Source organism: Solanum dulcamara, chromosome 9, assembly GCF_947179165.1.
Source record: "Solanum dulcamara chromosome 9, daSolDulc1.2, whole genome shotgun sequence".
NCBI lineage: Eukaryota > Viridiplantae > Streptophyta > Magnoliopsida > Solanales > Solanaceae > Solanum > Solanum dulcamara.
This window is the reverse complement of record NC_077245.1, coordinates 11146266-11167344: the sequence shown is the minus strand read 5'-3', so window position 1 is coordinate 11167344 and position 21079 is coordinate 11146266. Positions and strand designations below refer to the sequence as shown.

Genomic DNA, 21079 nt, shown 5'->3' with positions numbered 1-21079 from the left:
AATAAAATAAAGAAAGCCTATACTAAAACAATAAACTATGTGTTAATTCTATTTCTTCACAGGGGATTGTGCATGACCATCATCGACGTAATTCTTCCAGTACCAATGCTCTGTCCAGACTCGGGACATCTCTTCAATGGGTATATTCTTTGTTTCGGGCACATAAAAGTAGACAAATAGAGTCATTATAAAAACAAAGGCAGCAAAGAAGATAAACAACCCAAACTTCATCCAACACAGCATCTTCAAGAATATTTGTGCCACCCCAAACGTGAATAACATGTTCATCGACACTGTCACGCTTTGTGCTGCAGATCGAATTTCCAGTGGAGAAATCTCACTTGGAATCAACCATCCCAATGGACCCCATGAGAATGCAAACGCAGCCACGAATACGCAGATGCACAGAACCACTAATATTGCGTAGCTCTGGGGCAAAACGGTGGCGACTACCCCTGTAGTTTCGAATTTCCAACCAATAAGACCTGCCACTAATGCCTGAAATACACACATTAGGACGCCACCCGTGAGGAGAAGTACCCTCCTGCCGTACCTGTCTGTACAATAGACTGAAATAAAAGTTGCACCCACGTTGACAGCCCCGGTGATGACAGCGGACATGAGGAAAACGTTCGCCTTAAAGCCTAGTGTTTCGAAAAGCACGGGAGCATAGAACATGACCACGTTAATCCCTGTGAGCTGCTGGAATGTCGGAATCAGAGCTGATAAAATCAACTGGGGTTTGTACTTTCGGACTCTCAAAAGGTCTGTCCATGGGTTTTCTACTTTCTTTGATGCTTCACTCGCCTCCACAAGGTCCTTTAATTCAGCCTTCACGTTGTCGACTCCCCTGATATTTTTCAATATTTCTCTGCCTCCTCTGATTTTCCCCTATCGATCAGGGAACTGGGACTATCGGAGAGAAAGACGGACGAAATCAAGATGACTAGCGCTGGCACGGCTGCACCTCCTAGGCTGACTCTCCAGCCCCAACCGGCAGAGATCTTGTTAGTAAGGAAATTGACGATATTGGCTATCAAGATGCCGAGGGTGATGGCCAATTGAAAGAGGACGTTGAATGTACCCCTGTACTTGTAGGGAGCAATCTCAGACAAATAAATAGGGACCGACTGATTAGCAAATCCAACACCAAACCTGAGAGGATACGACCCAAGATAAGCATGGTAATGTGGACAGCAACAGCATTGAGTGCAGCACCAAACAAGAAGAATAGACCTCCAAGGAACATGGTCACTTTTCTACCGCGTTCCTTACTAACTTTGGAAGCGACAAAGGAGGCAACGAAGGCAGCCACGTAGAGAGAAGAGGTGAAAAGGGTGAGCAACTGGCTGTCGAACTTGCAGTACTGATTGGTGGAGGTGTTGATGGCCTGATTGCGGTAAACAGAAGGGAAGAAGAGTTTGAGAAAAGGATGCATAGAAGTAGCTCCCCCAGAAATTCCAATGTCGTAACCAAAGATCAATCCTCCCATGGCTGCCATGATACAAGTAAGCGCCACGTAACGTGTTAGCTTCCCTGGGTACTCGCCACCCTCTTCATTAGCAGCGATAAAGTTCCCACCAGCCATGATCAAGATCAATAGGAAGATTTATTTAGTTAATAGTGTGTGTATGTTTAGAGATCGTGTCTATAGAGGAGGGCATATATAGATGTCAAAAACTAGATTTGAGAATGATTAGGATTACAATTCTAAATTGCGTAGGATTAAGTATATTGCAGTTTTAATATCCCTTTTACTATCTAATTAGGACAAATTTAATATAGAAAGAAAAGATATTCTAAATAGGAAAACTAGAGTCTTTTCATCCCAGTATATCAGGGATGTAATTATTAGTACTACAACTACTGCTTAGCAACGGTTTTTTTTCTTTCTAATTTTAGGTGAAGTTGGATTGAAATTTCAATGTGTGTTTGGCCATAATTTGTTAAAATATAATTCACTTCTAAAGAGAAAAGAGGATGACACATGATGATTTATATTCATAAATTCTAAAAACTATTAAAAATATCATTAGTTTGGCACAAAATTATTATTTTTAAATGAACTAGATAATGCATTATTCAAAAATCAGAACAAATTAAATCAAGCAAAATCAATCTGAAGAAAATTCAAAATGTTAGTAGATTTTAGTAAATTACCTTCGAATTTTGTCTTCATAGTGAACTGCGACAGTTGATAGAACAATTTTTGCTAGGAGTTCCTCCTCCTCCTCTTCTTCTTTGTGTGCGCAATTTAGCTCTGTTCTTATAGATCAGCAGTGTATTTAATGAGGGTGAATGGGAGAGAGAATTTTTAAATTCTAACATTTTTTTGTCGATCTTAATTAAAAATTCCGAATTAGTTGGACTCATAAATAAATGGACTTTTATAAAATATAAAAGTTTGATGTAAATTTTAAATTTTTTAAAAGAACTCCATGAATATATTTTGGCCTAAAACAAAGTTTTTTTTTGTTGATTTTGAGTTTTTGCCGAAAATTCAAACTAGACAAATTCTACGACCGAATAGATTTTGCCAAAAAAAATTCTAAAAAATACTTACACTATTTATCGCCCACATATAATATTGATTTAAATTTAAAAATAGGGGATCTCAGATATACTTAGGCAATTTATCCCTACTTAACTTAAGCAATTCAAATGAACCATCAATGGAAGCTGCAGTCACATTGAAATTTCACTTGTAAATCAGCTTGGGAACATGTGAGGAAGAAAAAAAATAAGACATTGACTGATAGGATGACATGGCATACTAACATTCCTTTCAAGGCTTCATTCTTGCTTTGGAGAGCATTGAGACACAAACTGCCAACCAATGATAAACTGATTTCTTTGGGGAGAGAAACTGCAGAGTGCTCATGCTGCTACAGGCCTGGTTTGGACAACATAGATCACATTTTTGTCTCTGGAAGCTTTGCTAAACACATCTGGACATATTTCTCCAACTGTGGGGGAATCATGCAGGACCACAACTCCATTAGAAGCATCTTGATGAGATGGTGGACCTACAAACCAAACAATGCTGTACATAAACTCATGTTGCAAGCCATCCTTATATTTATTTGCTGGAATGTCTGGAAGAACAGTTGTGCAAGTAAATATGGAGGAAAGAAATCTAGTACTACTAGAGTGAAGTTCAATATAATCAAGGAAATATACATGCTGATTACTACAGCTTTTCCATATATCCCATGGCCACCAGCTTGGAAGGATCTCATTATTTGGATAGAAAACTGTAAGCATGACATAAAAGTAACCCAGGTTAAATGGCTCAACCCCCTCCCCCCCTAACATTGTTAAACTTAACAGATGGGAGTGCCATAGGCAACCCAGGAAAAATAGGAGCAGGAGGCATAGTAAGGGATCATAAGGGTAATCTGATATATGCTTTTGCCTCTCCTTTGGGAGTTGGAACCAATAATCAAGCTGAAGTGCAGACAGCCAGTTTTGGCATTAATTGGTGCCTTCAACATGGTTATAATAGAGTAATATTGGAAGTAGATTCTGAACTTGTGATCAAGTGGCTGAATCTGGACATCAAACCACCCTGGAGCTTTCAAAACTACGTTAAGGAACTCCAACAACTGGTCCAAATGCTAGAATTCTTCCAATGCAAACATGTTTTTCGAGAATCAAATTTTCCAGCTGATACATTAACTAAGTATAGCCATAAACTTGATAATACACAGCACTTCTACAACCTTCAACAACTTCCACAAGAAACCAAGGGCTACATAAAGCTAGACAAGATAGGAATGGCAAGCTTCAGGAGAAGAAGATTAAAAAGGATCAAACAACCTCCTTGAACATTTCTTATCTCTAATGTTCCTAACTTATATTGTAGTTTGGATGTCTCTAATTCATAGATATATCTATTTTAAAGTCTCCACTGTTAGGAATATTGTAAAAAGGAGAGTCTCCCTCGTGTATTGCTTCTATAGATTAATCATCTTACCATTAGAAGTAAAACTAGATTAGGTGTTTTGTCTATGGCTTACTGTGCAGGTACTACAGGACTGCAACACAGGAGTCAACAATTGGACTTCTATTCTGGTTTAACTCCTTTGTGCAGATACAACATAAAGGAGCAGCAAAACAGAGTTGTAGCAGGGAATTGCAAAACTGCAATTCCTCCATGTTGCCTCTAATGTGAAGGATGCTGTCTTCAGCAACAATTTCTCTATGTTGCCTCTAATTTTCCAGCTGATAAGAGGTACAATACATAGCTGAAGCATCCGAAAACAAGATACAACAGCTTGCAGAACTTCAACAACACTACAGAGATGCAATTATAAGATCAGCTACATAACCATCCACAAAATTTAGCTAATCTTGGAGTATTCTCAATAACTACTAAAAGATACTTGGACAAAATCGGTATGACAAGACTGGGAAGAACAAAGATGAAAAGAACAATCTCGATCCATAGAAATTAGAAGTTTCGTATACTTGATCTTCTTCAATTAGCTATGTATAAAATGTAGCTTATTTGAATAGGACTAGTGTAGGTTTCTTTCTTGTAGTCACATGGAAGGGGAGAGTCTCCCTCATTTATGATTTTTCCTAGTCGCATTGTATCAAGAGGAGTCCTCTCATAGGTTTACTGCTTTTCTAGTATTTAGGAAGAACTTTCTAGTATCGGGGATGAGTTAGCCGACCTTAGTAGGTCTGCAGACTTATGAACCACCTTAAGTTCGGAGGTAATGTTATGTTCCCCTTCTTGTATCTTTATATTTTATGTATGATAAGGCTTGGGTGCTGCTCAACCCCTGACTGTGCACGAGAGGTGGGAGCCTCGTATAGGGTCCCTTCCCAAAAAATAAAAATAAAAATAAAATAAAATAAAATAAAAAAATATACCCTTCATAGCATTCAAAATTGATTGACAATTTAAAATTTTCTAAATAAAGAAATGTCTAATAGGAAGAAGTATAAATTAGCGAAGTTATTGATTACGACAGATAGCTTAAACAACAGTTTTTGAATGCTTATATGGTGAACTAAGGATAAAAAATGGAGATAAGAAAATATATAGGCTCGTCAAGCCAAGAGAAATTAGAGTCCGAGACTTGAATCAAATAAAGTGTTTAAAAAAGCAGAAGACAAATATTGAAAAAAGAGACACACATTAAATCGAGATGACACAAAATTTTTACTGTTTGGATTATATCAAGATGGCACATTGGTTAATGCTTCTCGACATTTTGATTTGTATTTATGAAATTAGATTGAATGTTTGGATTAGAGTCCGAGACCTATCTATAAATGTTATTTATGTACATTTGATTTATATATTGTTGTATTTTTAACCCATATATGAAAATTTAAGTTTTATTTATATATTTTCAGTAATTATATACAATTACTTGTTTGTGTATATGCATCAGTTGTATATATACAATAATTGTCTAGCATTTCTCATTTGTATATCTTATACGATTTTATCTGTTAATAATTTTTGTATACATTTGATTTGTATGTTTCTACATACTCTAACCCATGTGTATTTGTATATTTTATATTTATGCAAATCATCATATATGCAGAAAATTCAAATTAAATAGGAAATGTATCAAAAATTTCAAAAGATACAAATACAAATTACACCACAAGCATAATTTAACCTTGAAATCAGCAAATTTGTTGAATCTCCAGATCCAATACATAAAAAATACAAATCTTTATGTTCGGAAAAAACTCAATTGCTACGTAGAGAAAATTAACCAGTAGATCAAAAAATATTATTGATGCAATTACAATTCAATCTAATTTCATAAATACAAATCGAAATGTCGAGAAGCATTAAACAATAAATTTGTTAGATTACAATGTTAGAAACTAAATGTTAGAAATCAAATTTGAGAGATCATGATTTGAAACTAAAGCAAAATTTAATTGAATTATTCGTTGTTAATTGAAAAATACCTATTATTATATTTTGGACGAAGAAATCAAGCAATTTTTTCAATTGATGAAATTCTAGTAAAGAATCAAGAAGTTCGGAGCTTGACGAGTTCATTTTGATTAGAAAGTATAATGAAATATATTGTGCATGACTTGTGGGATTCTTTTTATTTAAAAATTGAATTTGCCGCGTCAATCAAGGAGCCTGATTAAAAATATGCAAAAAATACAATTACTAAATTTGGTGGCTAATCAAATTGTAACTACGATTTATAATTAGAAAAATATTAGCTAAGGAGCCTGAGTATTTTTCTAGTCTTAATTAGTTGTTTATGAAATTTCAAAAAAGAGAAAAAGAAAAAGAAAAAGAAAGAACTTACATTATAGAAAAAATTATCTAAATATACAACTTATTTTACCATATTTTTTAAAATTTTCTACCATTTGAAAAAAAATATACAAAATTTATTATTCTCCTATTCTCAAATACATCATTTTACGCGATGTATCTGTCGAATATATTACTTTACGTGATGTATCGATATGATACATCACTTTACGTGATATATCGATATGATACATAACTTTACGTGATGTATTGGGACATATGTGATGTACTGGAACGCTGAGTGATGTATTCGAAACAGAGACGTGATATATCGGAACGTTGAAGGATGTATCCAAAATTTAGACGCGATATTATCAAGATATTTTTGGGTTGTATCTGAATTCCACCACATTTAAGAAATTTTTGTAATATAGACTCGTAACACTATTCTTGTTATAGTTGAAGCAAATAATTTCCAGTTAATGCAGCCCATTGTTTTTAGGCCCGAAAACATCCGGTTTGAAGATAGAAGAAAGTAGAGATAGCTTAACTTATAGCCGGCAATGGCTATTTGTGCACCTGGCCCGTCCAGCAAAGTAGAAAAACACAACCGGAATCCAATTTCCGAACAACCGCTGTTTCTACGGCCAACCTCCGTTCGAAGCGAACTTAGAGCTGTTAGTTTCCTTGTTGCACTCTCTTTTCTGTAAACCCTAAACCAATAATTTCTTGTTTTGAAATACTAATTGTGAACTGTGCTGCAATGCATTTGTAATTGTTCTCTTTCATTATTTTTTTACATAATTATTTGCTTTCCATATCAGTCAATTTTCCGAAATAGTAAGAAAAGCATTTTCGCTGCTTGTTATATAGTTTTAAGCTATATTGCTCAGACTCTCCAAAAGTTTTAAGCAATTGGTTTGTCATATAGTTTAGTGGTGAATTTAGTTTTGAGGCTATTGCACTATTTTTCCTTCCTCATTCTTTGGCATTTATGGGTGGGTTTGTGCAGATTTTAGTATAATGTTCTATTATTTCCAGGATATAATGTCATAATAGTATTACTCGTGGTTTTCTGGATAGTGTTATCTTTATGGCATGCTCCTTAAGAAAAGCTATCGCAGTTTGCTTTGTCTTCAGAAAAAGCTACTCTTCTATTCTTGCTGTCGCTTCAAATGCCATCAGATTGACCTGCAATAGCACATGTGTGTCCACAGATTCCTCAATTTCATATGAAAACTATAAACCAGGAGGTGTGATGTTTTCTCGACAGTTCTGTTCCAGTAGAGAGCCAGAGACATTATCTTGGGGTGTGTCATCTGACATTGTTTTGCTGGGAAAGCTTGAAAGTGCATTGAGGAATCACAACTTGGAAGAGGCTTGGGAAACCTACAAGGATTTCAAACGTCTTTACGGTTTTCCTGACCCCTTACTTGTAGATAAGCTTCTCACTGAGTTGTCGTACTCATCTGATCCTGGATGGCTTAAAAAGGCATGCAATATGGCAGGATCTATTTTGAAAGAGAAAAGGGAGTTGCTACGCACAGAGTTAATGACCAAGCTCTGCCTATCGTTGGCTAGAGCTCAAATGCCCGTTCAAGCATCATCAATTCTCAGACTGATGTTGGACAAAGGAAATCTCCCACCTATTGACATGCTAGGGATGATAATATTTCACATGGTGAAGACTGATACTGGAATGATTGTGTCATCAAACATTTTGATTGAGATGTATGGCAGCTCTCAACAATTAGCCACAAAGAAATCCACTTGCACTGAGTTAAATAAACATAATACACTTCTTTTTAATCTTGTTCTTGATGCTTGTGCAAGATTTGGATCATCCAGTAAAGGCCATCAGATTATCGAGTTAATGGCCCAAGTTGGAGTTGCAGCTGATGCTCATAGTATTTCAATTATTTCCTTGATCCATGAGATGAATGGTATGCGGGATGAATTAAAGAAATTTAAGAAACATATAGATCAGGTTTCAGCTCCATTGGTTTCCCACTATCAGCAATTCTATGAAAGTCTCCTGAGTTTACATTTCAAGTTTAATGATATTGATGCTGCTTCTGATCTTGTACAAGATATTTATGGATTTCAAGTGTCCCATCACGAGCACGGAGATGAAACACAACCACCTAAACCGTGCCTTGTTGCTATTGGCTCTGATAATCTGAGAACAGGATTGAAATTACGACTTTTTCCTCATTTAATATCAAGGGATTCTGTTTTCAATGTGGGACGGAATCAGGTGCTTGTTATGTATAAGAATGGGAAACTTGTCCTTAGCAACAGAGCATTGGCCAGGCTTATTATACAGTACAAGAGGGGTGGGAGAATTAATGAGCTGTCAAAGCTTCTCTGTAGTATCCAGAAGAAGGGCTCAGTTGAATCTAGTAGAATGTGCTCTGTTGTGGTTGCTGCTTGCATTTGCATGGGTTGGTTTGAAACTGCTCATGATATTTTGGATGATTTGGATTCTGAAGGAAATCCGCTGGACACTAATTCATACATATCTCTGCTGACTGCATATTGCAACAAAAATAAGCTAAGGGAGGCAGAGGCACTACTAAAGCAATTAAGAAAATCAGGTGTGGTCATAAATGCATCTGATCCATTGTTAGCTCCTGCATCTGTGTGTGAACTGGAAAATGAAAGAAAGAATAAGCTGAAAGAATTAGGCTCTCTGGCGAAAGGGGAGCTGGCTTACCATATTGCTGAAGAAATGAGAGCAGAAGAAAATGAGGCTTATTTTATGATGTATGATTTAAATTTTTCTATCTACTTTTTTATGAAGGCTCACATGGTTGAAGATGCCGTAAGGGCTTATCGAAAAATGCAGGCAATGAAGATCCATCCTACAGTGTCAACTTTCATGAATCTGCTTAATGGGTATTCTTCTTTAGGTATGTATCGTGAAATTACAATCTTGTGGGGAGATATTAAAAGGAACATGGGAAGTTGTAAAGACTTGAATACCAGGAATTTATACGAGTTCTTGCTGTTGAATTTTCTTCGAGGCGGTTATTTTCATAGGGTGATGGAGACTATTGGTTTGATGAAAGATAATGGCATGTATTTGGACAAGTGGATGTATAGACGTGAGTTCTTGAAATATCACAAGGGTCTTTACCTAAGGATAAAAGTATCTGACGCTAAGAATGACGGACAAATTCAGAGGATTGAGCATGTTAGGCACTTTAGGAAGTGGGTTGGCCTGGATTAATTCTTTCAGGTATCAAAAAATATTCCCTCTGATTGAAGGAATGACCATGCATGTTATTTCCATATCCTCTTTCCTTTATTTACATGCCTAACTGACCCCTGCTGCCCTGCTGATAAAATTTAAAAGATCAGGAAATTGTGTTCTGATTGGCACTCCAGATGTGATTTTCTGCTCCTTGTCAGTCTTGAGTAGCTAGCTCTTTGAGCCGGAATTGATACTCCGACATGCATGGAAATTGAAAATTATTCATGGCTCCAGTGTCTACTCCACGCCTGTAGCTACCTGTCATGGAGCTGAAAAAAGTTGCAAAGGAGATATTGGACCACTAGGTATGTTTAGCCAGAACCACCTGCCTCTCTCTATCTGTTCATTCTCATCACTATGTTCAGATATTTGTATGTTTTTAGCTGATATTCAGTTCTCCTAGTTCCTTATTTGCAAAGAAAGTTTCCCTATAGAAGGTACTGTTTTTGGTTTTGATATCCTTGACCCTTGACCATCTTTCGGATCATATGTACTAATAAAACAAGAGCATTCTGTGAGAATACATCTTCATTTATAGGTGATGAAAGAAGGGATCTCATTGCACTTGGGAACTTTACTCATAAATTTCATTCTAGGTTTTAGTGAATTGCATGGAATATTTCTTGTTCTCTTGGATTAGAATGAGATGGCTATTAGTTGGGGTCTCCTGTATACCAACAATTATTTTGGAGATCGTTGGATGACCTATATACTTTCTGATGGAACTGTGTCTACCCGTGTTCCATGGTGATTATTAGAAGCCTTTGGCTAATGATGTTTGTACTTCTATCTTTGTTCTCTTACCTCTTCTCACTTTTCCCCATCAGTTCCAATTTGCAGACGGAACACTGAAAAGATAGAGTCTCCCACATTCTTCCCTTGTTGCAACTAAGTCAGTGTGAGTTTCAGTGCCAATTGATCTTGAAAGAGCTTTTTTATGTTTGAGATCTTTTTCTGGCTTATGCATCAACCTTTCTCTACTTAAATACTAGGCTTGTCTACTCCAAGGTTTGAGCACGTGACTTGCGCCTACATGAAAACCACCCCCTATTTCTGGGAAAAAGGACCTAGGCCTACTAAAGCAAGTACCAATGATTTACTGAAAAGATCAAGGAGAAAGGAGCAAAAGAAGGGGTGAGAAATGGAAAAACTTCATCCGAAAAAAGAAGTGGACAATCGACAGTGTTTTATTACAAGTAGTTGTTTAGTTGGACTCGGTGCAAGTGTTGTTATAGTGTTAAAAAAAAGTGAATTTGTACTATGAAAATGCAGAGACTGTGATAGGTCATATGATGATACAAAGATTTGCTTTGTTATTTCAAAAGTAATTTTTTCTTTATAATGATACAGAGATTTCCATACGTCATTGTGCAAACTGAAGTTGCACTAGCTAGTATTACATAGTTCTATATCTGTAGTAGTCGTTATATTAGTTATCCAAGTTTTAAGTACGTAACGCACAGACCAATATGCAAAACCAGTTTTCCCACCTGTCATAAGATATATTTTTCTTGTTAGTTTTTTCCTGAGTGTCTTCTTATTCCCAAAGCTGAGGCTTTGTAGTGTAGCTCCTGAGCCAAAGTGCTTTGTTTGGGAAGACGAGTTCCTGTCATTTCATACAATTCTGGCTATCCTCTCTTCTCTAGAGAAACTTCCTCTGAAGTGACTACTACACCTAGCCTATCTTTTCGCTTGCTCATTGTTTTCTATGTTAGGGTCTTGATTCAAAGATTTAGAATAAAAGGTGCGATGGAAGCTTTCGTAGTTTATTTTATAAGTTTTGATATTTTATTTTACTTAGTAGGTTAGGCCTAACCTACCAAGTACAAGTAGATCGTAGTCACCCCTTCTTCTACAACCTTTTGCAATCACCAAGTTTATTTAGTCTACAGATGTAGTAGGAGGTGAACCACTTGCGCTCGAATTTATATATCTTTTTATTCATCCAAACTAATACCAGAACAAAGCTTTTTCTTCTTTTCAAACTCTCACGAGTATTTGAGAAAAAGAAACAAGCAAAAACAGAGACTAATTTCCAGTCAACTTCAAATGATTTTCGTTTTGAAACACAATCCTTCAGAAGATACAGAGCAGATTACGTTGGACAATTCAGACTGATGATGCAAGCTGAGTACATGATTATAAAATTCAAGGACCACACCAACACTTAGAGATCCTTCAGATATATCATGAACTGATCATCAAACATTTCCTGCTCTATAGCTCTAACCACAACTAGTCGTTCACGATACATAAAATATTCAGCCAGAGCCCTATCCATTTATTCATTCGACCCAACTTTATTTTGTTCCGTTCTCTACACTAAACCTCAAGCAGTTATAAGTGTTCAAATGTTACAAAATCATAAAGCTTTTGCTTTGGGTTCGGCGCCTGGAGGCACTGCTGCCTTAGGTTCACTATGTGCAGAATCTTCTTCCTCCTCAACTTCTTCAGTGTCACTGCCATCATCGTCTCCTGCAGAAACGATAAACTTATATTAGACAAGGATGCAAATCACAACTTTCCGATCAAGTTGAAAGCAGACATTTGAAGCTGAGAATATCAGCAATTGCTCAGTTGCCGCAGAAGCAAAGCAGACTTACCCTCAGGCACATCAGCATCAAAATCGCTAGGACCTTCTCCCATGTTGAGTTTCTGAGAGAATAACAGAAGGGATAATGTTAAAACTTCAGCATAAATATAGACGCAAATAAACACCATTGCCAATTAAACATCTCTAGAGCCGCTTACCGAAAAGTCCATGTCACCGAAATCCATATCCGGCCCAACTGAAATATTAGCATCATGGTTAGCAAATATACCAAGTGGTTAATATCAACACTAAAGATATTGCTGGTAACATTATACTTACGTTTGCCATCTTCTTCGTCTTCATCAACCCATTTGTCCCAGTCAACTTTCAAAAACACCGGACGTAAACCTGCCTGCTTTATCAGTCTGCTCCACCATTTGTCTTCTGCCTTCTTCACTAGATACATGATATTTCTAGAAGTACTACTACTTTTGCTCTCCTGAATGATCATTCAACAGTAAAACTAACATCGATTCTCGCAGATGAAGCGAACTGAAGGAAATTCACTTACATCAACTTTGATTTTATCGAATAGATCGAGATCCACTTCATATGGTACATTATCAGCTCGTGCAGTTGCAGAAAAGAAGAATTTTCCTTCTGGTTCCAGTTTCAGCTTCACATTCTTGGCATCCGGCAACTCGACTGTGATAAACAACTTATCAGATCTCTGGGCCCACTTGACAGTAGGATGTCGGCTGAGATAGAGAAGCAGAAAACAAATGGGCATCAACTAAATCATAAAATCACAGCCATAATCAAAGATAAAACCAGGTAGAGACAAGTAGCAGGATGTCTCTAGTTATAAAAAGCCAATCTAGAAGTCACAAAATGTATTTCGAAACAAGAAATTTTAAGGAGATAAGAAAACAAATTATCACTATTTTTTTCTCTGTGATTCATCATATGTTTAACTATGTCCTTTGTCATTTTTGTCTGCATCAAACTATCCCACTATATTCAAGATGTAAGAAATTGGAAGTTGACTCGTTATAGCAGGTCCCGAATTGCTATATGGCTAAATGCAGAAGAAAAAATTTATTTATTCTGAACCAAGAACCACATCAAACCAAGTTCAACACAGTGGTGGAGTTTTTTCTCTGTGATTCATCATATGTTTAACTATGTCCTTTGTCATTTTTGTCTGCATCAAACTATCCCACTATATTCAAGATGTAAGAAATTGGAAGTTGACTCGTTATAGCAGGTCCCGAATTGCTATATGGCTAAATGCAGAAGAAAAAATTTATTTATTCTGAACCAAGAACCACATCAAACCAAGTTCAACACAGTGGTGGAGCTGGAATTTTCACTAAGGAATTTCAAAATACGTAAAAGCAAACACAGGAAGAATTCAAAAGAGTTCCATCACCTATATACAAATCGTATAATTTTCTATCAAAGGGGGGTTTGAACCTTAGATAAACTCTCTTGGCCCTACCTGGCTCTGCCCCTAGTTCAAGGGACAAGCATACTAAATACTATCATAAGATTCAAATACTATTTTTTTGTCGGAGGGGGGTTTGGATGAACCCTCTTGGCCCTACATAGCTCTGTCCCTGGTTCAAGAGACAAGCACACTAAAGGGTTCCAATATAGAAGAGCATGGGTGGATCCAGAGGGTTCGTATTTTTATAATTTTTTTTTTGTATGTATATATATCTATATTTTGAACCTCCTAAACATAAAATTAAAGGTTTATTTAGTGATTTAAGAGTTTAAAATTCACCTCGAAGTTCCAAGTTTAAATCTCAAGATGAGAAGGGAAATAAAGACTAGTGAAAAGTACCCGTAATTCAACTAGGCCTTGAATCAATGGTTTACAGAGACATTTGGAACAACTCGATAAACTTATTAGATGGTTCTAGACTAATGAGTATAGATCAAACCTATCCAACTTTTACAGTAGGATGGTTAGTTGTTTACGGCTTGTTGGATTTAATTGATAGGTTGAATGGGAAATGGAGAGAAAAGAAGTGGAGGGAAAAATGATTTGTTCTCTCTCACTTTATGAAATAAACACTTGTCCACATAGGTGGTGGAAAGAAAAAGTCTCTTACTTAAAAGTAGAAGCACTCCTTCATGTTGCTAAAAGGTCAAGAAGAGGGTCTCCCCTCTCGCCGCCGCCGTTGTCGCTCGCTCGGCTCGGCTTCGGATTTGGATTTGGTCAATTGATAATCTTTTTGGACCAAATTTTCTTTAATTTTTTAATTAATTAATATTATTTATTTATTTAATTAATTAATTGAAAATTCTGACCCATGAACCGACCTGTTTCTTTCTTTTCCGGATTAATTTAAAATATTTTCCTCCGTTTTTCCAACGAAATTTTTCTGAAAGGTTGCAACCTTGTCCGAAAAGTTGCAAACATTTTCTCAACAGTGAAAAGAAATGGCAAGTGAAACTGCTACTACTTCTGTTACTGTTGCTGCAACAAGCCGCACTGCTATGCCATCGACGGAAAAATCGGAAAAAAATTTCGGAGCCAACTTCAAAGGATGATAGAAAATGGTGTTCTTTTGGCTTACCACTTTTGGTATGCAGAAGTTCACCAACGAAGACCCTCCTGTGCCTGCTACTGATATGCTGGCCAATGAAAAAATTATGATTACTGAGGCATGGACACATGCAAATTTTCTATGCAAGGGTTACATCCTAAGTGCTTTGAATAATGATTTGTACAATGTCTACAGTGCTATGAAAACTCCTAAAGAACCGTGGGATGCACTTGAGAAGAAGTATAAGACTGAAGACGCATGCTTGAAAAAATTTGTGGTTGCCAAGTTTCTAGATTATAAAATGATAGATAGCAGAACCGTTGGAACCCAAGTTCAAGAACTTCAACTTATTTTTCATGACCTTATTGTTGAAGGCATGGTGGTTAATGAAGCATTTCAAGTGGCTACAATGATAGAAAAGTTGTCTGCTTCGTGGAGAGATTTCAAAAATTATCTAAAGCACAAACGCAAGAAAATGAAGTTGAAAGATCTTGTGATTCATCTCAAGTTTGAGGAAGATAACAAAACAGCCGAAAAGAAGTCGCGTGAAAATTCTATGATTATGGGAGCGAACATTGTTGAAGATGCTGCTCCAAAGAATAAGAAAAGGAAGAAACATTTTGGAATGAATAAGGAGTAAAACAAGAAAAAGTTCAAGGGCAATTGTTACAATTGTGGAAAAGCTGGCCACAAAGTCCCAGATTGTCGTCTCCCGAAAAAGGACAAGGGAAAGGGACAAGCCAATATGGTGGAGAATAAAGAAGGCATGGATGATCTGTGTGCAATGCTATCGGAATGTAACCTGGTGGAAATCCCAAAGAATGATGGCTTGATTCAGGAGCTATGTCGCATGTTTGTGCAGTCCGTGAAGCCTTCGCTACTTATTCCCCTATTGCACCTGATGCGACTATCTATATGAGAAATTTTGCAACGGCTAAGGTTGAAGAATATGGTAGAGTATTTCTGAAAATGACATCCAGCAAGATGCTGACGCTAAACAAAGTTTATCATGTTCCAGAAATGCGAAAGAATTGGTTTCTTCCGATCTTCTTATCAAGAATGGATTCAAGTGTGTTCTAGTTTCAGACAAAGTAGTTGTCAGTAAGAATGAAATGTATTTAGGAAAAGGCTACCTCACTGAAAATCTTTTCAAACTAAATGTAATAGTTGTTGATGATAATAAAGTTCAAGCTTCTTCTTACTTATTTGATTCGAATAATTTATAGCATTCACGTTTAGGACATGTCAATCATAAAACCTTGCGAAAACTGATTAACTTAAATGTATTGCCTAACTTTGAGTGCAATAAATAAAAATGTCAAGTATGTGTTGAATCTAAGCATGCTAATCATCCTTATAAATCTATTGAAAATAATTCTAGTCCCTTAAAATTGATTCACACAGATATTTGTGATATGAAGTCAACACCAACACGTGGTGGAAAAAAATATTTTATAACTTTTATTGACAATTGCACTCGATATTATTATGTGTATTTGCTTAATAGTAAGGATGAAGCAATTGATGCATTTAAGCAATACAAGAACGAAGTAGAAAATCAATTGAAAAAAAAAGATAAAAATGATTAGAAGTGATAGGGGTACGAATCTCTTTTTGCAGAGATATGTTTAAATATGGAATTATTCATCAAACTACTGCCCCCTACACACCACAATCAAATGGAATTGCGGAAAAAAAAATTGAACATTAAAAGAAATGATGAATGCTTTATTAATAAGTTCCGATTTACCACAAAACTTGTGGGGGATAGCTATCCTTACAGCTAATCGAATACTCAACAAGGTGTCCCACAGCAAAACACAATCTATTCCATATGAACTATGGAAAGGAAGAAAACCCAACTTGAAATATTTCAAAGTGTGGGTGTTTAGCAAAAGTCCAAGTTCCTTTGCCAAAAAGGGTAAAAATCGAACCAAAGACCGTGGATTGTATTTTTACTGGCTATGCTACAAATAACAAAGCTTGTCAATTTTTGATTCACAAATCGGACAATCCCGAAATTCATATTAATATGGCAATTGAATCAGATAATGTTGAATTCTTTGAAAACATTTATTCGTATAAAACAGAATGTGAGTCCTCAAGTGAACGATCTAAACGACTGCAAGAACCAAAGGAAAGTAAATCTACCGAAGAAGATCCAAGACATAACAAACGTCGAAGGATATCTACTTCCTTTGGACCAGATTTTGTGACATTCTTGCTTGAAAATGAGCCTCAAACATTTAAACCAGCAATGTTTTTTTCTGATTCAGCATTTTGGAAAGAGACAGTCAATAGTGAGATTCAATCAATTTTGAATAACCATACATAGGAATTGGTAGATCTTCCTCCCAGAAATAAACCTTTAGGATCAAAATGGATTTTTAAAAGAAAAATGAAAGCTGATGACACTATTGACAAATATAAGGCAAGACTTGTGGTCAAAAGATATAGACAGAAAGAAGGCCTTGATTACTTTGACACATATTCGTCGGTAACAAGGATAACATCTATTCGGGTGTTAGTGGCACTAGCATCTGTATATAGTCTTGAAATCCATCAAATAGATGTCAAGACGGCTTTCTTAAACGGAGAATTAGAGGAAGAAATTTACATAGAACAACCTGAGGGTTTCGTAGTTCCTGATAAAGAAAGGAAAGTGTGCAAACTTGTTAAGTCACTTTATGGACTTAAACAACCACTTAAACAATGGCATGCGAAATTTGACCAAACAATATTGACAAATAGATTTAAAATTAATGAGTATGACAAATGTGTTTACATTAAAAATACTCTAAATCATGAAGTCGTTGTTTGTTTATATGTTGATGACATGTTGATAATGAGTAGAGATATTGCCGATGTGAATGCTACGAAGCGTATGCTTGCTAGCAAATTTGACATGAAATATTTAGGGGTTGTTGATTTGATCTTAGGAATTAGAATCCATAAAACTCCACAAGGTCTAGCATTATCACAGTCACATTATATTGAAAAAATACTTGATAAGTTCAAATATTTAAATTTCAATGTTGCAAAAACTCCAATTGATGTAAGTTTTGCACTTCAAAAGAATGAAGGTGAAAGTGACTCACAATTGGATTATGCACGAGTTTGGGAAGTTTAATGTATATTATGAATTGTACACGACCAGATATAGCATGTGCTATTAGCAAACTGATTCGCGAGTAATCCTAATCAAACTCATTGGATGGCAATGAAACGAGTCTTGGGATATTTAAAACACACCCAAAACTATGCTTTGCATTATAATAAATATCCCGCAGTAATTGAGGAATATAGTGATGCAAGCTGGATCACCAGATCATCTGAAGTTAAATCCACGAGTGAATATGTTTTCACCGTTGGCGGAGGAGCAGTGTCTTGAAAATCATCAAAACAGACATGCATCGCCCGCTCTAGCTTTAGACAAGGCCGGTGAAGAAGCTGAATGGCTCCGAATTTTCTTGAAAGATATTCCATTTTGGCCCAAACCTTTGGCACCTATATGTATACATTGTGATAGCCAAGCGGCAATAGGTAGGGCAGGAAGCGTTATGTATAACAGAAAATTCTGTCACATTCGACGGCGACACAATACTGTTAGAAAACTACTCTTTAGTGGGGTTATCACTATTGACTACGTAAAGTCAAGAGATAACGTATCGGATCCACTAACAAAAGGCCTATCTAGAGAGGCGGTTGAAGATAATCGAAGGAAATAGGGTTAAGGCCTAGGACAAGTCATCATGGCGGTAACTCTACCTAGTAGACTGGAGATCCCAAGAACTAGGTTCAAAGAGATCAAACAACGTTATGAATGGCGGTTCAACATTGTCAAATAACTCAACCTATTCTCCTGATGATGACAATGTTCAGAAACAAGGATAAAACCTTAAGGCTTTTTAATGAGTTAATAAAGCATTAAAGTTTTTTTCAATGATTATCTAAGTCTAGATAGTGTGTCTATAAGACTACACGTTTAGAAATCACCTATGTGAGTGTGAAGTATAAGCCGCTTCAAAGGGAATGACGGTAAAAGCCCATTCTCTATGCATTCACGAAATCAGGCGGTGTTCATAGCTGAAACGAACACAACCGTGAGAACCATAGATGGTTGAGGGTTAATTGTGTGACTTATGTTGTCTAGTTATATAACAAAGTTCGACGGTTCAAAGATATCGCATCTACCGATTGATCGAGTATATCCTATATAAGTTTACTATGGAAAGTTCAAAGAAAAACCTACTTATCCAGATGCAATTAATCTTCGCTTGTATATCACACACTTATCTGTGCATTCCTTTATCTTATAGCCATTCCCCATTCATGTGGGAATTATTGGGTTTAATTGATAGGTTGAATAGGAAATGGAGGAAAAAGAAGTGGATGAAAAAATGATTTGTTCTCTCTTGCTTTATGAAATAGCATTTGTCCCACATAGGTGGTGGAAAGAAAAAGTCTCTTATTTAAAAGTAGAAGCACTCCTTCATGTTGCTAAAGGGTTAAGAAGAGGGCCTTCCCTCGCACCGTCGTCGCCGCTCGCTCGGCTCGGCTTCGGCTTCGGATTTGGTCAATTGATTGATAATTTTTTTGAACCAAATTTTCTTTAATTTTTTAATTAATTAAAATTATTTATTTATTTAATTAATTAATTAAAAATTATGACCTGTGACCCAACCCGTTTCTTTCTTTCCTGGATTAATTTAAAATATTTCCCTCCATTTTTCCAACGAAATTTTTCTGAAAGGTTGCAACCTTGTCCAAAAAGTTGCAAACCTTTTTCCAACAGGCAAACATTTTCCCAACAGATACTTTTTCTTAAAAGCTACTAACAGCCTATATATATCTGTTGATCCTCAGAATGTTCCTTACGAATTTTTCTGATAGACATCTTCCTCTTCTTCTTTTCTGCACTTCTTAAAAACTCGTGTGATATACTGCATTCGAGTGGTTCGCAGTCACCATAATTTATTGTACCGCTATTCTGGTGAGTAAATCGTTCTATTCTGGGAGGAAAGATTCCAAAACCTTAAGTACATTGAGGGGAATAATTTCCTTAAGTACACACTATGCATTCAGTGGGCTCAATTTATTTTTTTTACATAATTTTTTCAGACACTGTTATTATTTTCAGTTTCTGTTCTAATTCTGTTTTATATTTTAAAATTTATTGTTATTGTTTCATCATTTGTTTTCAATACAGTTTACTAACACGGCCTAGGCTCTCCATGCCTACTCTTAGAACGATCATAACTTTATGAGTAAGGTTAATAGAAAGCTGGGGAATGTATATTGGCAAGAGCAACTACATTTTTAATTTTTAAAGCACCTTAGTGAAAATAATTCTTAATTCTTGGTCTGCGTGAAGAAGTAAACATACAAAGATCTAGTATAGTAAATACATAAAAAAATAAAATTTAAGCATACATGTTTAAACCTCATAATTTCTGTCAAAATAAATCCTCTTGACCCTCCCTGACTCCGCCCTCGCACTAAATCCGTATGTAAAACTCGAATAAAAAAAATTCCTTTTCGTAAAATTCCAACACCAGGCTAAATCCGCCAGCTAGAGCGAGGTTCAGAACTCTAAAATTTTAGGGTTTAATTCAACCATTTCGACAGAAAAATTGAGAAGACCACAAACGACTCATAACACAACAGATAAAATAGACATATTAAAACAGAGATTGAAGAACATACCTCATGATTATAGTAATACAGAAAGGGGAAATTGAGAGATATTTGTGTGTATACAACACTGCGTCTAAAAAATTTATACAAATGGCAGTTGATGTGTATATATATGGAGGGGTAAGGAGTGTGGCTTCTGGAAATGTCTAGATACTTCTGGGTCCTTCATTTTGTGAAAGCTATATTTCAGGTATTTCTCTTTTGTTTTTTGTTTTTCAAAAAATGTCTCATTTGTTTTGAATTTCAGTTATTAAATTTATTTATTTATTTGGATTTTTCAAATCTTATTCATTAAAATATGTTTTTTTATGTTATAATATGAATAATTAAGATTTGTAATAAAATAATTTTTTTCTATGAAAATGTAAGTGTCCACCCATTTTTCACTACCACCATCACCTACCTATTGTTATCAATTGTCATCCATCCTTATTAACTATCCCACCCAATAATATATTTACTAATCACTATTTATAATTATCATCATGCGTAATTATTACTATAACTATAATAAATCACTATCTATAATCACCGCTATTATTTATTATTTTATATCACTAATTATCATCATCATTCACCACAATTATTAGTTATTACTATCGTCCACCATAACTATCAGCCATTACTGTCAGTTACCATCATCACTAACTACTAATTACGTACACTTATTAGCTAACACCATCCCTAATTAACACCCATAAGCATCATGATTAGTCATACAACCACCAACTGCTAAAAAAAACCACTTCTCTTATCAACTTCCAATATTGATCCACTGAACT

At 35.8% G+C, this 21079-nt stretch overlaps 2 protein-coding genes and 1 pseudogene across 7 annotated transcripts; 1 reads left to right on the top strand and 2 right to left on the bottom strand.

The window, feature by feature from the left end:
• Window positions 1-10: 10 nt before the first annotated feature.
• On the bottom strand, window positions 11-1635 carry LOC129902586 (sugar carrier protein C-like; annotated as a pseudogene).
• Window positions 1636-6726: 5091 nt separating this feature from the next.
• On the top strand, window positions 6727-12722 carry LOC129902258 (pentatricopeptide repeat-containing protein At4g17616). Of its 6 annotated transcripts, XM_055977407.1 has the most exons (5): window positions 6845-6930; window positions 7295-9494; window positions 9612-9814; window positions 10337-10407; window positions 10502-11548. In XM_055977407.1, the coding sequence occupies exon 2, from the start codon at window positions 7347-7349 to the stop codon at window positions 9483-9485; it is 2139 nt and encodes a 712-aa protein (XP_055833382.1). In that variant the 5' UTR covers window positions 6845-6930; window positions 7295-7346; the 3' UTR covers window positions 9486-9494; window positions 9612-9814; window positions 10337-10407; window positions 10502-11548. The 6 variants fall into 6 exon arrangements, with proteins under 6 accessions (XP_055833384.1, XP_055833386.1, XP_055833382.1 ...); XM_055977409.1 differs by having other exon boundaries at window positions 6727-6930; window positions 7527-9814; XM_055977411.1 differs by having other exon boundaries at window positions 6843-6930; window positions 7471-9814.
• Window positions 11695-20461, bottom strand: LOC129902259 (co-chaperone protein p23-1-like). Its single transcript, XM_055977412.1, has 6 exons — window positions 20307-20461; window positions 12614-12800; window positions 12382-12541; window positions 12261-12298; window positions 12113-12164; window positions 11695-11984 (listed from the first exon to the last, which is right to left on the bottom strand). Exons 1-6 carry the CDS (start codon window positions 20309-20311, stop codon window positions 11872-11874), a joined length of 555 nt encoding a protein of 184 aa, XP_055833387.1. The 5' UTR covers window positions 20312-20461; the 3' UTR covers window positions 11695-11871.
• Window positions 20462-21079: the final 618 nt, after the last annotated feature.